The sequence below is a fragment of the Notothenia rossii genome (assembly GCF_949606895.1).
Source record: "Notothenia rossii genome assembly, chromosome: 5".
Classification (NCBI taxonomy): Eukaryota; Metazoa; Chordata; class Actinopteri; order Perciformes; family Nototheniidae; genus Notothenia; species Notothenia rossii.
Genome location: NC_136903.1, coordinates 84,108,212 through 84,126,455, shown reverse-complemented (window position 1 = coordinate 84,126,455; position 18,244 = coordinate 84,108,212). Strand labels below are relative to the sequence as shown.

The following is an 18,244-nucleotide window of genomic DNA, read 5'->3' as shown; positions in this document are numbered from 1 at the left end:
TCCCCCCATCTTTAGACAAAAAGAGATTGTGATAATAACCCAAAAACTATTGGAGAACAAATTAAACGAGCAAATGGAAGCAATCAGGTCACATAAGGGGGTCTTTATGTAGTTACACTTCCCTGCACTGTGACAATTAATACATTAAACAATGAACAAAGAGGCTGGTACCAAATCTGCACTGGCTGTCCTTAAAGACACAATCAAAGGTCAAACATAATAACTCCGGTTCTTTAAAATACAAGCTGCTAATAATCACCAAAAACACCACAGAGCATTGCAATCTGCAGGTTAGCAGGAATAGCTTTTACCTTAAAATAGGACCCTAAAAAACCTTTAAAGGGGGCATATTATGCTTTTTTCAGGTTCATATTTGAATTGTAGTGTCTCTACTCTGACATGTTTCCATATTTTAATGTTCAAAAAGCTCTTTATTTTCCTCATACTGCCTGTGCTGCAGCACCTCTTTTCACCCTCTGTCTGAAACCAGAGCCCAGTTTCGCCGGCTCTGTTGTGATTGGTCGACCACTTAGAGATGTCCCGCCCCTTAGCCTGTCACGTACAATGTGTTGGAGCATATTGGAGCATTTATATATACAGTCTATGGTTGGAGCGCTAGCCGATAGAAGCTCAAGTGTTACATAGTGATGGCATTATGTTACGGAAGTAAACAAAGGAGTCCAATGGAGGTGTTTCTCTCCCTCTGGATTGAACTTTTGGGATTTTCAGCGTTTGCAGACCATTTATATGCACAAAAACCTATAGAACTCAGTAAATGATAGGGAAACCCCAAAACATGCATACATTTTTTTATTGAAAAAACATTTTGATATAAGTTTGTGTTTTTTGTTGTATTGCATGATGCCTCTCGTGAAAAATAAATCTGTAGTCATATTGAGAAAGTTCTGACCTCACTTCTACAATCCCTTCTGGTGTTTAACAGGTGGATGTGTGATGGAAGGCTGTTCAGCAACTTTGTACCGTTGGGGGGAAAAAAGCTTCCGGCAACCATATTTACTCAAGACGGACATACTGGCCTTGATTTGATAGCTGTTGAGTATTGATGAGCACACCCATTAATAATACACTGCATGTTCTGTTTCTCGACCCTGAGCTATATGCTACTGGCAGAAATATTCCTTTAAATTCATCTCTACCAACATGAGTTTGAAGTGGAATATTTAACTAACATCAACCGTGTCATTTTTCATCAGGTTATTTTTTAATGTTGTTGTCACTATACCAGTCAGAACAGGCACTTTGAATGACACGGTATCAATGATGACACAGAAAATGATTTTAAAAAACACCCATTACACATGATCATAAAATGCCGCAGAATGTCAGATCTGAGTAAAGTGTTGGGTTGACCTTACAGTGCACCTCTCAGACAGATGGAGCCCTTATGCTCATTTACATATTCTCTGAGCCTGTACATCCTGTAAAGGAACATCTAATACCTTAAATGGCTAACTGCATCATGTTCACCAACACTCATAACAAAAAGTTTAATCCTATAATGTTTATGCCCGTAAGAGTTTGAATTTTCTAATATATCACAGTGTACACATCCTAAAACCAACAATTCACATGAAATATCCAGGCAGAGATTGTCTAAACATGCCTACATTTAAAATACAAGACAGTGTATTTGTATATTTTTTTGTAGCAACCCCTAATTCAAACAATCTAAACCGAGGAAAGACACTACAGACACTACAAATACGGGAATATTTGATGGTTTTATGGCTTTATCACTGACAGAGCTGCTTGTTCGGATTGGCTGCTTGGCAATGGATCGGGGTTCAGGTTTATTCGTGGTGTTAGAATTAGCTAGGTACCGTCTGCCAGCACCTTTCATGCTGCAACCCTCTGCAATCTGCTGACCTTTCATCTCAAACCTCCACGTTTTGGCTCGCAAGAGGCTCTCCATGCAACACCTTTCCATCCAGGTACCACTTTGTGTTTTTTTAGTTAGAACTGATTCATGGAGCAAAGGCACATTATTAAGGTGTATCCGTCTGCAATTTCAGTTTGTGTCTCAGACTCCAAGTGTAACTCTTAACATTTCACATTCTTGTTATTTTCATCCTGTTTTTAATTAAACACATGCAATGTGGAAATCATGTTTGAAGCTAGCGAAATGATCTCTATATATTCTCCCAGCATGCGGTCCACAACAACCCATAAGCCATCGCTCACCCTGATGCACTTTCTTTTTTCTGAGCAGAGATAAGAGTGAATTTCTTTGAGCAACCAACATCACCCGTTGTGTCTGGGGTTTGCTGGAGCAGCCTGGAGCACTTGCAGGTTGAAAATGTAAACGCTTATATTATATAAGGTCACATTTTGACATACTTGTCACTTTGCCTTCCCTATTATAGGAGGATAAGATTTCTACTGGTTGACAAACAGGCATTAAACAGAGTGAACCGTCGTAAAATGATTTCAATTCATTTTCTGTTTAAAACATTTGAATAAAAAGCAATGCACATGCTATCTTAGCCAAAATGACAGAATGAAAATGACAGAATCTTGTTAGAACTTTCCAGATCTGTCATGTCCTCCATTGTGAAGTGTTTTGGAGTCTGATATGCTTTAAAACTCATAGATTGACAACTCAAACAGTCCTTTCTAGATCAAGTAGAAATGTCTCGCCAAAACTCGAAACAACTACATATTTTCCCAAGAGCACATTTTATTTTTCAATGGCCTAACAACAGAATGGCAGCAGCGTATGTTTACATGGAAAATACATGTATCCTAAGCACTAACACCATTTTTCTCAGTGTTGCACTATGAAACGAGAGATGTAACTCATCTGTTTTTCACATGATAGGCAATACACATCATAAACAGATGCCTGATTCAACGTAGGTACAATACACTGTTGTCATTGTTGTTTTTGCTGTTGTTTTGTTATTGCCTGACAAAACATTTTCATCAGCATACTGACTGCCTGCCACTATTTGTGTAATTGAGACACACATATTTTATGCTCAAGTAATCTAAAGTTGTAGCATTAAAACTGTATTTTAGTTCCCAGGATACTAATCTTATTTAAATGGAGTGGATTAACTAATGTATTTGCGTTTTTAATCTTGTACGTTTGCCCATGTGCGGTTCAAACAGTCTGGCATAGAACAAGGCAGATGTGGAAGGCAAGCAGTGGTTTGCATGCAACACATGGGGGCAGTATTCGATTTTACTAGGTCATATTTATTGTCATGTCAATGTCATAGCAATCCATCAAACAGCAGAGATTTAGTCACTGATCCAAAGTGGGGGACCAAAATGGCCTCACACTGTTAGTATACAGTAGTAAAAAGAAGCACACAATAGATAATGAACTTATCTTACAACACTTTCCTGTTGTTGTATCATGTTCCGCTGCCGCTTCTTTGTTACAGTCAGATCTCCCTTGGCCTGAGTTTCTGTTTTTCTCAGCCACATAAATCAGGAGATTACTGCCAAAGGGGCTGCCTGTTAATGATGCAGTGCCTCAATTAGACCAAGCTACTACTCCCAATTTCCCTTCTGCCTTGTGGATCACACACTCAGAGAGGCAGAGCCAAAGCTAAGTTGGACAACAACACAGTGTAGTCAGTGCCCGGGCAGGTTATATCTGATGCTCTGCTGGGAACCGGCTGGCAGCTTCCAGATCCACCGCCTGGGCAGAAATAAAACTTGAAGATGCCGGCTCTAATTTTCTTGTTTTTGCATCACCTCAGCTGCAGCATTTTGTTTACACTGAGGAAGCAGTTAGTGTAATAGTTAAGGATACAAATGCAATAATGAACAGCACTTGCATTCAAACTTGGACTATTTTTTGTGAGGAGATTGTGGCAGGGTTTCTGATGCTGGAGACAAATTGTGTTTCAGAAGCATATTAGACATACTGGTACTTTCAAAACACTCTTATGCCCCCTAAACCATAAATAATTGCCCCGGCTTACTGTTTACGTTCATGGAGTTCAACTGCGAATGAAGACACGTATGGCTGAAGGGGAAAGTATTAGAGTGTGAGCCATGGGACCCTCATGCGATTCCATGTAACCAATTTCAGCGGTCTACTGATGTGGGCAATTTCTCAAACCTGGGTGTTCTGTATTCCTTATTTGGATCACAGGGGGGAAAACGTTTGTCTTTGTCACAAAAAAAGGGCAAGAATCTGATCACGTTATTTCTCAATTTCTCAGAAGAAGTCATGGATCACAAGCTGCTCTATCTGAGTCACAGTCAGCATACTGGAATTTCCTTTTGTGAACACACCACATATTTAGTTTGGAGCATGTTGTTGGGTTACACATTCTCTCCAAGAGCTATCCTGCCTCTGAGAAGATTAAGTGTTGTGGTCCCCCACTCTGCCGCATTGACTTCAGCGTTTGGAGTATGCTGGAGTGACCTGCCATGGTGCTGAAAGGCTGCCTGCTTAATCAATCAACTGTACATTTTCTTTTGAACTTAATTGACTGATTTTCCCTAGACGGGCAATTCTGAGAGGGTGAACAGGGTGCAGTTTTCACACCGCTGTTCGCTGGTCCTCATGAATTGCAATCTATTGATCATACTGCTGCAATGGGCAGGCCAAATCTGGGCCAGCTGCCTTGTCAGCAGTCTCTCTGTTGGCTCTTAGAAGGAAAAACACTGAGGGAATACAACCAGGAAACAATGAGAGAAACATCAATGGGATTTCTTTCTCTCTTTTTTTTTTTTTTTTACATTAAATGGACGTTTTAACTTACCTTGAAGTGCAGATGTAAGATCTTTAATGGATATTTTGATCACTGAATCGTAAGACTTCAGAGTGTACATTAATGTAGTGTGTGATGTGATTAACTGATGCGTGTGTGTGTGGGCTCTGATAATGTGTTATGATTGATGCCATTGAAGATTCACACCATGGCACATTGTGAAATTGCTGAAATGCCACTAGAGCCATTTAACAAACATGCGATTATAAACGGAGCTCAGTATATCAACTGTTAGTTTCCCTTCAGTGGTTAAGTCATTTAATCAAATATATCCGAAAGCCCACAAAAACTGTCAATGCGAGAAATGTGGGAAAATTCAGTTTAAAAGTAGCAAAACACTTGCATCATACGGAGTCATTAATTTTGCTGAGATGTGTGTGCATAAGAAGCTGTTTTTAAGTTTGAGTGATGGCTCTGTTGCAGCAGCAGTGGTTGAAGGAGTAAACAAACTGCTAAAATACATGGTCAATATACATAAAAAGACTGACGATGTGAATTTGGTTTGAAGTAGAAAAGGACGTGTGTCTGTTGATGTGTTTACTCCCAGTGGATGTATGTACGGATGACAGCAAAAATGTTCTCAGTGAACATCATTACCATCATCTCTGGAGACGGTAACTCATACGCAGTCTTCCTCAATAGAAGATTAATGAGGCTGATTTATTAAGGTAACAACAGAAACCTATGTAAAAAGATTTCCAACTAGAAATTTAATATTTCATTAACATTAAAATGTAATGATATGCAGACATGGCATAAACGAGAGACATTTCCTTAGAAAGCAGCGTGATTCAACCATGATGCTGTAGACGGTTAACACATGAATATCGAGCTGATTAGGCATTCTGACTATCACTGATGGCATCAAAGACATGAAAACACACATTCAAGCATCAGAAAATGCGCTCCATTAAAATGTAATATATTTCTTCTATCTTATGCCTTAAGTTATTTTCTTCAAATTGCAGTGAAACTTGTAAAAATCCGTCTAGCCAGAACCTTGGTCACATAAAAAAGAGTAGTGCTATGATTCATTACTGAATTGGATATTGCAGGTTGCTGTGATCCAAATATATAAAATAAAACTATTTTATACTCATACCACATGAGTTGCTGCGTGACCTTTTAAAGGAACATGGAAAATAAGAACAAACACATAATCGAACCATTGCCTATTTTGATGTTGTTCCTGGTGCTTGTGCATCTTAATCAAAGGTATGAAAAGGGCTTGTAATTACGGGAGTTAATTTTGTTTTGGTCTTAGCATCAGAAAGGTCATCACTTTCTATTAATTGCTCCCATGTTGTTGTTTTTTAATAAAAAATAGTTATGAGCATTCCAAACTAAAATAATATTCAATATTTGCTGCGTGCTATTAGATCTTTATCTGGGAGGCGGAGTGTTTGTCCACCAATCAGAAGAGTTTAATCATCGGCCTGAAGTCAACTGAGGTCAACATGTCAAAATGTCCTTGGGCAAGATACTGAACTCCACGTTGCTCCCAATGAATGATCAGACATGGATGTGAATATTTATGGCGCCTGATAAGAGAAACAGGTGGCACCTCATATGTATCTAACGCTCTGCCATCAGTGTGTGAATTGTTAATGCTGCCTTGTATTGGAGAAGTGCATTGGGTGGTCACAAAGGCCAGTAAAGCCCTAAATGAAATCCCCTCCATATTCTTTACGAAAATAACTTAATTGTATTCTTTTCATCCAAGTAATGCATTGTCAGTTGTTTTGTTATTAAAAAGTATTTCAGCAATGTTGTCATGTTTTTTTTTTTTTCAATGTGGATTGAGAACTCTAATGTTGAAGCTGCTCAAAATTAAGATTATTTTTGATGACTTTGTATACTGCTGGGTAGCTAATACGTCATGATTTTTAAGGTTATTTAGTCAAATGAGTGAACTATACAGAAAAAGTATGTTCTCATAAATGTAGTGGAATAAAATATGAAAATAACATGAAAATACACAAGTAACGTACAGTTGTCTTATTTTCGCAATGTTGTCATGTTGGACTTTTTGTTTTCTGTCTTCTATTGTTGATTGAAAACCTTATTGTTGAATGACAAGATGAATACGATTTTGATCTCTGTAGGCTATATAATGCTGGGTGGCAAATAGCCTATATCACAATTTATCAGTTGATTTAGTGTTATGAATGAACTAAATATGAAAAGCATGTTCTTATAAATGAGTAAAAGTTAGAAATAGCATAGCCTATAATGAAAATAGTCCATTAAAGTTCATATTTTGTACAGTGATTAAGTAAATGTAGGCCTAGGTGATGTCCAACAGATAACCGAAAATAACGAGACAAAAACCATGGCAACAATAACTTAAGTGTTGGAGTCTTTGATGTCTCCGAGCCACCGTAATTTACCACGAACAGAAGGGAACACTGCGGCGGCTGCAATGGGACACAGATAATGACATGTTTTAAACAATTATAATATAAACAAATGAATCAGTGCGGCTTTTAAACTCATTATCCCATTTGCTGTTTCCAGCACCGGGTTTTTAAACCGTTACAACGGCAATATTTAGGTGATAGCCTACCCCACGCACTTGGCTCACCTGGGATAATTAGTGATGACTGTCGGTAAGCTAATTAGCCTTGACAGCTACGCACTTTGCAACAACTGTCAAGTGTTCAAGGACTATGACAGAAGATACATGGACATTTGGCTGGATTTTGTTCCAAGGAGACTATTTCAAGCGACAAAGAAGAAGGATATGTGAGTGCCTAGCGCGAAGTTGTTCCAAAAAGTGGATACTAGACGAAGTGCAGGAGACAGCAATGAACATTTGTGAAGCTCAACAACAGGTAAGAACTAATTATTTTAAAGTAGCCTGTATACTGTATGAACTACTGTCAAACTTGTACCGCTATATTTGGTGTAACAACATCTTGTTTGCATCTTTTAATGGACTATCTCTGTCCAGATACTATGTCAGTGTTCAGCAAACACTCATTAGGTTTCTTGTTGTCAGTTTAGCTTAGCATGAGCTTATGTGGCTAAAAAACACTGTGTATTACTGATATGTACGCCATGTTTGCACACCACCCTAGCAAATGAGCCTTTAGGATTAGTTGCTATTTGTGGCCTTAAGGTAAATTGCATTGTTTCCGTGGTTTCTTTCGTGACTTTATTTGCATTTAAATGAAACGCCCACATTTTCCTAGCATCTGGACTACATAATAAACAATGCTGGTTGTTATCATTTGAGGTGTACGGTAGCCTACATAACAGTGTTAGAAAAAAATACACAGATCCTTTATTAAAGAGAAGTACAAATACTAGAGTTTCTAAATATTCCACTACAAGGAAAAGTCGTGATTTCAAAATTCTACTAAAGTAAAAGTAGAAAAGTAATAGCATCGACATATACTGAAAGCACTCATTCTGTACAAGTACACAGTTATTATGAGCTGAATGTACTTTGAGTATCAAAAGTACTTAGTAGTTATGCAGTATGGATCTACTCACAGTACTTTATTATTATGGTTATTATATTAACCTCTTTTTTTTTTTACATAATATAATAATTTTGGTATTGCACTTTGTCATTATGGACCAAGTACACTGGTGCTTTATACCAAATCAGCCTATCATGTGTTTTTATATGTACAAAGTAACTAACTGTGAGTGTTAAAATAAATTTAGTGGAGTAATATTCACCTATATCCATTACTTATAGGACATTCATATGGCCTTGATCCTGATATCAATTTCCCTTCCCATTTTGTATGCTGCCAGAAGACTGACAGTGACTTTCCTTGGCTTGCCACAAGGAAACAAATCTGTTGTCAGTTTGACAGCGGCCTAAGTCTGAGAAAAGTCAAAGTGAAAGGTCTGTCAGGGCTAGTCAAATTATTGCTGCTGTCCTGATTCACTTTGTGACAGATAAGCTGTCCTTACGTACTCCCCATCCTTACCTCACCTTTGTCCCTAGTCTCTGTGGAAACACTCGCAAAACTTGATTGATAGTAAAGTGCGGGCAGAAAGAATAATGTCAGCACTTGTTGCCTGGCAGAGGTCTCCATCAGCGGCACAGTTAACACTGGTCCTCCATCCATCGTGGAAAGACCCCAGACATCACCCATGTCCCCAAACAAATGTCACACGAGTTAGTCTTGCTTGTATTTCCATTGTGCGTAGCGTTATAGAGTTCAGCCCAGTGCTGAGAGACAACCGGTGAAGACAGAAATAAGCCGTGAATATAGAGGAGTAAAGTCTCAGTGGTGACATTTTGAAAATGCTTGTTTTTTTGTTGGGCCGTGTTGTTAAATTGGAGCACATCCAGGCTTTAAGACCCCCGTGTGCTGTGTCTGCAGAGATGTCAACACTGCTAACAATGTGTCAAGCATACAGGCCAAAGCTTAAAGAAAACACATCCAGTTTCATTAGACCTGCCTTGTTGGAATATAATTGGTGATATCAGCAAAGAAGATGTTGTCAGAGTGATGTTTAGCACTCTGGCTTCAAACAGGGCCATAAATGTAATCAGTGTTTACAGTTTCGTGGTAAAATTGCTCCTCCAGGATCCATTTGCTCTGAGTGAAGTTAACATGCCGCTGGTACTTTAAAATCATAATTCACTTTTACTGGGGCAACGAGAAGAATAGTCATTTGTCATTTATTTATCATATGACACATATGTAAATGGATTACTTAGCCAGGCTTTACAGTCCATTCTCTCCTGCTTCTTCTCCTCCATCTTTCATCCCTCACTCCCACCGTCTTCCCTCCTGTCGCCAGAGCTGTGCTCATATCCATTACATGGCTCCACTCCTGTGATAAATCTGTCTGTCAGCAAGACATCATAATCAAATTGTTCCAGAGGTCATTTAACATTGCAAAGGAGGGGCTTCGCTTTAGCCCTTGCAAGATCCGGCTCAAATACAATTGATCTGTCAGAGATGAATTGTTGAATGAAACATTTACGGAGAAAATGAACTATCTCGCCGACTGAAATAGCCTTGTTACGGCCAACTGTGTCACTTTATCTGCTAACTTCCATCACTGGTGCTTAGGTGCTATCCAGCCTGATTTAAATAATAAGGAATAATAGATAAGACGGCATGCAATGACTGAACTGGGCTCGATATGTGGAATACCAGAGTAGGCTCCTTTTCTCTTTGATACTGATGCCAATATGTAACTGTAAATAATCAATTAAGTAGAAATCCTTCACACAGACCCTTCAAACTGTACTTTTTTTAACCAATCAGGATGAGCCTTAATTTTTCCATTTCAACCCTACACTTATGAGATAAATCTGCATTTTCAAGGCGATCCAGTTTTAACAGCCAATGTGCAGAACGTCTTATGTTTATGGAAATTGTATAGTATAACAATCTTCCTGAGTCATCGTTTGCAGGTCTCATTGCCTAATCACATGAGACTGGTTGGGGTGAGAAGTGCGTGTGTAAGAGACCGTGTCTGGTAAACGCATTACTTAATTTATGCAAGATTCTCTATAGAGAAGCTTTATTTTGCAGATCTGTCGATTAAATCAGCCCAAGTTATTCATTAGTTGACAAAAGGATATGAGTGTTAGATGAGTCATTCAAATTAGTCAAGGACATTCCTATAGCGTAAGTTGGTTACCATCCTATCCTCTTTTTCGCGGATGAGGTTTCTCAATGATATGGTCCGCTTAATTTGCTTCTGTTATTATCCCCACGAACGGTAGAGGGTTGTTGTGTTACTTGAATGTAGATGATTGTTGTTCTAGTGAAAATAGGCGTCACAAGGGAAACTTGTTTTGATGAGTTGGATTTTCTTGGTGATCAGTGGAGATCAGCTGACGTACAGATACACTGCTGATTCCGAGTTGGGTCTGCATGGCATTTCCATTATGCAACCCATTCTTTATCCATTATTAAACCCAGAGTAATGAGGGTTTTTTGGGTACATTTTCACCACAAAGTTTGGACCTAATCTTTATGTAAAAACTCTTCACCTTGTATCTGAAACATCTGGTCTAGGTATCAAGCTTAATTATGGGCTTCATCTGCAGAATTCCCCTCTCCTTCCTTCCCCGAGTGCTGAAAATTACAAATGAAAAAACTCACTAATCATGAAGCTGTGCATCGCCAAGAGCTTCTTAACTAATGAACATGTAACTGCAGATATTTTCATTTGTCTGCGCAGACCATCAGGAACTCATCAGGAGCTTATATTGTATGATAATGTTGTTAAATAAATTAGCACAATAGTTCTACGGGTAATTTCTGAAGTTCACCTGATGATGATTGTGTTTTGCTTTTATGAAATTAAAAATTAAACGGTTCTGAGTTTAATCAGCTCAAAGTATTTAATACTGAAGTAATTCAATTCCAAAGCACGGAGTTTATCCAGTAGAGTTGTATTTTAATCATAATGTTCTTAACTAAGGAATGCACACAATTAACAAAGAAAATCAGCAGAGTGCACTTGATCATTTGTCTCAGAACAGTTGTTGACTAAGCTTTGGATACACCTCCTTTTAATCTTGTTTTCTTCTCTGAGTTCTTGCCTACATTTGAACTCTTGCACTCTTCTTTAAAAAAGGAACTGACATCCTCCCTTTTTCCGGTTTTACAGGTCATTTAGTTTAAATGTTGCTTGATAACATTAACATAAAGAACATGGACTGGCTTTATGTATCTGTTGGAAATCAATGTTTATTCAGGACGGCTCTGAATAACTTTAGAAGAAAAGTACAAACTTCCAAAGAGGGCATTGTGAGTGTGGGTTACTGCAGGAACAGTTATTCCAACATCAAGGCTCATGTCATACTTGTTTTTGAAGTGAAACAAACATTTACATATGAATAATTGATTTTATCGGTATTATTTTTGGGGGAAGGAATAGGGAAATACGCATGCTTTGGGTTCTTCAAAGACATACCTAATGCATAAGTAATGCTTTCCACTTTCAAGTGTAAAGTCCCACTTTTGCCTCAGGTATTTCATTCCTCTGTGTTTGCATCTCCCTCTCCTTTCTCCGCAAACACAAATCAGAATGAAATGAGGAGAGAAAAGACATGGGAACGCACATCAAAGACATGATCATAGGACACATTAAGAATCAAATAGAACTGAGGCACTTCTCCTCATTAGGCTTTCTGTTGTTGGCAGCTTAGTCTCCGCAGCCATGAGTCCAACACAACACGACCAGACACCAACGCGTTGCTGCTCTCAGGTCATGTAGAGTTATTCCACTGCAATTACAACATGTGATTACGCAGAAGCTGTCCACTCTTTTGTTGGCCCTAGAGCAGGTCAGCAGGTCTGGGGCCATATTGGCGGAAATGCAATTCTGTCGAGGAGATTCGATTCTGGCTGCTTGACCCCTGCGGCAAAGCTTAGCTCTCGGCGTTGCACATCTGTTTGGACATTAATTGGCTCCGGCAGTTCAGGAATAGTTCTCAAAGCGGAGCATGGCTGAGGAAAATACATAATGATAATAAATAGAGAGTGGTCTTTTCCTAATCGATGTTATCCCTAAGGCCAAAGTCAGAGGTACAGGAAGCAATCAAGAAAACAATGGCAGGTACAAGAGTGATTTTGTGGGACGGCAGCTTTGCAGATGGGGTGGATTAGAGAGAGCAGGGCCATCTGTGCCCGTGCTGGGGACAGAAGCATCAAATCTGTGAAGTGCACATACCCAAACAAGCATTTTGCGGCAGGAAGGTCTCATATGAGCTTAGATGCTGTACGCATATGGCACTTTAGAGTTTTTCCAACAAGAAGGCTCTCTTTCTGCTGCTTTCAATCTCCCTTTTCACTTAGCATATTTCCTTTGAAGAACAAATTCTTAACAGAATAATGATGTATGAAGTTATTTTTAACACTGGTATAATTGCAGGGTTGAACCAATGGAACCACTTCTGATTTATTACCCGAGGTTCCTTAGATTCCTAATGGTAGGGGGCCAACTATGTGCTTACAAATTGTTAAAAGGGCCCTTAACAAATCGGTTGGTCTCATTGAAGTAGCCAAACTCAAAGCAACGCGTTTACTGGATAATGATAGAAGCTATTTCTGCTTTTACTCAACGTAACAAAATTGAAAAAGGACCTAGAAAATACTGTAGGTAACCATGTAAAAGGCAAAGACAAACAGCATGTTATATAAAGTGTAGATATGGAAGGAAGCTTGCTTTTGCGGGTATTTATGCACCTTACACCTTAGTATATTTGTATGCTACTTCATAGAGTAGCCATATTGTCTGTGTCTGAAGTAAGTATTGGTCCAATCGGATTACGAAGAGATCAAACACTTCAGAAGCACCTAAGGCCTACAGATACTTTAAGGATGTTTGTATAACATCTATTTTACATAACCTTTTCCAAATAGGCTTTAGCCTTATCAAGCGTAGATTCTATTATTGTGCCTACCACACTTCCACTACCTCTCTAGTGTCAATATATGAAGGGCCCTGTGATTCAGATCCACTCCAAAATGTAATGTGTTGTTCCTTGGCCCTTACTACATCCTCCCACCATGTTACATTAAAATCCTTCCTGTCCATTATCTATAATCCACCAGACAGACATACAAACAACACACATAACTGAAAACATAACCTTGTTGGTGGAGGTCAAACATAATATATCTTTATCTGACCATCATGGCTACACATGCCAACACAATTGTACAAGTCTACCTGTTTTTGTTTTCCCTAAAAGAAGCTGTTGTTGGACGATAACACAGAGAGGGATTTTGTAGATTGCTTAGATTATAATGTATTGTTGTTGATTTTGGCCCTCATGTGTTACATTGAAATGGCACAAGTAAGAAATCAGTTCTCGAAAATTATGGACAAGAGGAATAATTACAGCTATATTATATAAATAATTGATATCTTGTGATATATTAGTATCAAACAAATATGTATTTATTTAGTCTGTACAATATGATTTTGTGTAGGCTTGAGTAACCCTGCAGCTTCACAATACAATGAAAACAGTATTCTCACATGTGCTTCCTGCTATTTCAATATTACACTAGTCGATATTGCAATTTTGATAACATTTCGATTAATTGTGCAACCCTCTATTCTAGATAATCAATAAAGGGTCCCCACAAGCATACTAAGACATGTTGCTGTGTGCCCGTCTTTAGAAAGAATATTGGATGAATGTTGTTGATTGGACAGTGTGTGTCAACACTGAGCACCTGCATTGACTTGTGTCACTTCAGGGTTGGCTTCGGTCCTCTGGGAGTGAGCTGAGATCCACTTGGTCGATTATTGAGCTTACCGTGTGAAGCGCACTTCCTGCCAACACGAGCACTCTGAATTTATGTGAGCTCTGCGTCTCTGTGACAGTAGCCGAAAAGCCCTGTGCTTCTTCGTCAATCACTTTCTCCTACTTCATTGATGACATTTTGGTCCTCAGTCCTTTAAGTAAAAATGATCAAATATGACACTTTATACACTTTCACAGTTTTATTGATGCTTTAACTCACATGGGAATGTTTGACTCGGGAGCTTCACAAACCTGTAGTCCCCGGCAACAAGCCAACGGCTTCAGTGCTGCACAAACCACACTTCAGCACCATGGACAGATCCCTGAAACTGAGATTCTGCCTTTTTATCGACCTATTTTTAGATCTATAACAGCATTTTAATCAATATAACAGAAAATACATTATTCACATATCACAAGATTTTCAAGCCTTGTTTTAAGTAAACCTGCAATTTAATTACTGATTTATGGGGGCGTGTGGCGTAGTGGGTTGTCCGTAGGTGTTGGGATCAGGGGGTCACAGGTTCAAACCTCACTGCAGTCAGCATGTCGTTGTGTCCCTGGGCAAGACACTTCCCCTCCAAATTGCTCCTGTGGGGATTGTCAACAGTAATGAGTATGTAAGTCGCTTTGGATAAAAAAAAAAAATGTAATGTCATTAAAAACATCAAACGACCTTATTCATCAGGAGCTCAAAGCCAGGACTGGTAAATGTATTGTTTGTTTACTTTACTAATTGGAGATGAATTGATCAGCAGGGGATCAGCATTACATTTATCATTGATTTATTGATCATTCAATCATTTCTTTTAAGGTTCCAGCTTCAAAAATGTGCAGTTTTCCTTGTAAAAAAAACTGAAGTTGATTCAATAAAAGGCATTTGATGACCTCACCTCGTCTGTTTTCTAGATGAAACAATCATTTGTTGCATTAGTCAGATCATTAAACTGACCTGTAAGAGCTGAAGTCATGTTCATCCTATCATAGTGTGGTCTAATGGGTTTCAAACTACAGTCCCCTGGGTCTCTCCGACCTGTGATCATCCTGCTGGACCCTTAATAGGCTGTGTTATTACACTCGGATATAGTCTTGTTGGAACATTCAACATCATTAAACTGAAGTTAAGAGCTGCTCTGCTCAGGACACCGTACAGGCTTGTTTATTAAAATACCTCTCTGTTCTCGGTCAGACAAATGTGTCTACGGAGAGCCCCGTAATTATGCTTGCTTTATCCATATTCAAAGTCTGTTTGTTTTACAATTATGCTAGACCGTTTAAACAAATTGACTTTTGTTGCAAAATGCAATTCGTGAACAGCAACTTCGCTTGAGGAGAATGAATGTTTTTGGAAAATCATTGAAAAATAAAGCTGAAACTGCTGAGGGTTCATGAATACAAATATTTATTTTTCTTTCTGGTGCTCTCTACATGCAAAAGATTAAAGGTATTTAAAAATCAAATAAGGATTTACATTGGATAACAGAATTAAACTTTTAAATTCCATTTCGGGCACCACATTGGAATAGCGATAATAATAGCCAATTAATCGATTTAGTCTCACCCGTCTCATGATTACTTTAATAACTACAACCAAAGCATATCAATGGCTATTATGCAGTACGCATACTATTAAGACATACTACTTCTAAACATGGCGTCTTGAACTTTGCTCATATATCTGCTGCGTAAAGAATTGTGGGTCAAAATAACCAGGAAAGCATGCTGGGTGCATAACTGCAAAATGCGACAGCATGTTGGTATCTTTGACATACTATATTTGACATACGTATTGGAATACCTAATATTTATTTATTTATTTTAAATACTTCAAATGACCAAACAAACACATGTACATCAACTTAAATGTAGCCGTGTTGTACTGCCTGCTCTCTTAGCTGGTCCTTCTGTCAGTTGTATGAGCCGGCCTGAGGATGGTTGGGATTTCCAATTTTCACAGATACAATTTATGCTGTGCGTTGTTCAGAGAAAACCCACTCTTCTTTTGTAGCTCGGCAGCTACTTCTTTGCTCCTGCTGATTGTTGTCTTTCTGTCATTCTGTCTCTCTTTGTCAGTGGCGCTACCCAGCAATCTTAGGCTGATTCTTGTGTCTCTGCTGAAGGAAAGGCTCGCTGCATTTGCTCCGTACAGTCATGGTGGAGTTCAGAGATCCATCAGGTAAGATGGAAAAGAAAGAAGAGGCAAGCAACAAGGGATTTGTGGTTTTGTTAAAGCTCCCATGTCTTGGCCATTTCTACTGATCATAATTGCATTGTTGAGGTCTACTAGAATAGATTTACATCGTGCAATTTTCCAAAATCACATTGGTTTCTCATACAGCATCTCTGTATAGTATGTGTATTCACTATCTGTCCTAAACGCCTTGTTGGAGCTCCTGACCCCCCCCCCCCCCCCCCCCTCCCTGTGAGCCCAGTGTGCTCTGATTAGTCGGGACGTTGTGAGGAGCGGACAGGTTTCTGGGTCGGCGGGACAGCGCCAAACTCATCCTGAGCACACACAAACACTCACAGCCGAAATAAAAACAATAAGTGTGGCTTGATATTGAGTAAGAAAAAGGTTTCTAACGCTGTGAGAATGGGTCTGTGGAGAGCATTTCTCCGCCATCCCAACTCGTCTATTACCAGCTTTCAGGGAGCTCTACGCAAGTCAATGGGGACTCCCTGTTAGTTAGCCAAGGGATCCTGGTGTGTGAGGTGCTCCGCGGATTGGTCCATTTGGGCCAATCCGGCCATTTGTTGTTGATTTGGGTGTTCACACGTCACAGAACCCAGGAAGCAAACAATGGAAAAAGAGAAATCTCCAACGAGGCGTTCTGGGGCAGCATAGAAAGGTCTTTTCTGTGTTAGAGTTTTACTCGCTACAGGGTGTACTTTGAGGGTTTGTGACTCTGCAGACCGTTTAGATGCATAAAAACCTTCATAACACACAAGGGGACGGGTAATAACCGGAAAAGCATGACATGGGCCCTTTTAACCCGGTCTGGGCGTACCCGAGAGGACATAAAGTTACTCTAGCAGGAAATGATTACAACTAATGATTTACATTTCCCAGTAAATGTTCAGTCTAGCTCACTCGATGAATGAATTCATCCACGGAGCTCCACTTGTACCGACATCTCCTTTTCACTGACCTGCAAGACACACAGAAGTCATCCAGTCTATAATTAAATCAATAGGATAACAGAAGTATGCACACATGGTCAGAATTGAAGGTTAAAAGACGTTATGGCTTATTGAATGTATTACCAGGAAGCAGACAACAGTCGCTTGTCTTATGGCATGCCTGCTTGTCATTTCTCACGGAGTGCATGGTTTAAATTAATCGATTCAGGGCTTTGCGGTAAACAGTGCATGACAGAAAATAGTTGCAATGCATCACGCATTTTAAAATGGTGCACGGTCCAGCAGCCTGTATGGAGTAATAGAAATAGCATATTAATAGCAGTGAAGAGCAAAGGATATCCCAAATCAGAGTTCTTTAATAATTCCTTCCATTTAATTGTGACGCCGTTGGCTGGAGAACAATGCTTTGTGGGTAGTTGTGAGACAATGGGAAAGCAGAAGTGTCAGGAGCAGTGCAAGACGTCTCGGATGATGACCCTCGACGAGTCTTCCAGCTACAGGCCTAATGAGGCCTGGTTCACTGGTGTCTTATCCTTATTACTTTTGGTTATAATGAGGGTCAGGCTGTTAGGCCATTCAGCTCTGATCACACTTATTAGGAGCCAAGAGAGGGAGAGAAGGGAAAAACAGTTAGTTCACAGAAAAAGAGCCTCTTTATTCTGCTGCTTGTGGTTGGATTTTTTGTCTGGATATAGGATACCCTGAATGCATCTTGTGGATTCTGTTTGATTTTGTTTTGTATCACCAATTAACAGAGCGAAGCATCTGATACACGAGAAGCCTCTCATAATTACGCTGATGTCTGTTGTTTATTTCCAGCTCACACTCTCTTACCCTACAGCATCAACTTGGAATGGATACAAGAAGGAAGAGTAAGAAACAGAGATGTGTTGATTAAAGGTCACATGTAGTCACTTAAGATAAAAACACATACAAAGTCATTACATTTTGGTGCTTAACACAATATGTCACCCCACTCCACTGCACAGGTCGTTCCATTAATTGGGAATGAATGGGGCCAAATCACTAATGAGTATAACAGAGTATGAGAGAATCTTACAGAGATGGAACAAAGGATCAAAGCAGGATTGTAAGCAAA

At 39.3% G+C, this 18,244-nt stretch overlaps 1 protein-coding gene across 3 annotated transcripts in view; it reads left to right on the top strand.

Annotated features, from left to right (window-relative positions):
- The first annotated feature begins 7,152 nt into the window (after positions 1-7,152).
- Positions 7,153-18,244, top strand: part of cdh4 (cadherin 4, type 1, R-cadherin (retinal)) — a 301,749-nt gene continuing 290,657 nt past the window's right edge. For all 3 annotated transcript variants that reach the window (XM_079682215.1, XM_079682217.1, XM_079682216.1), the window contains exon 1: positions 7,153-7,588. In XM_079682215.1, the coding sequence (XP_079538341.1) occupies positions 7,424-7,588 (165 nt within the window). In that variant the 5' untranslated portion in view covers positions 7,153-7,423. The remainder of the gene's footprint in view (positions 7,589-18,244) is intronic.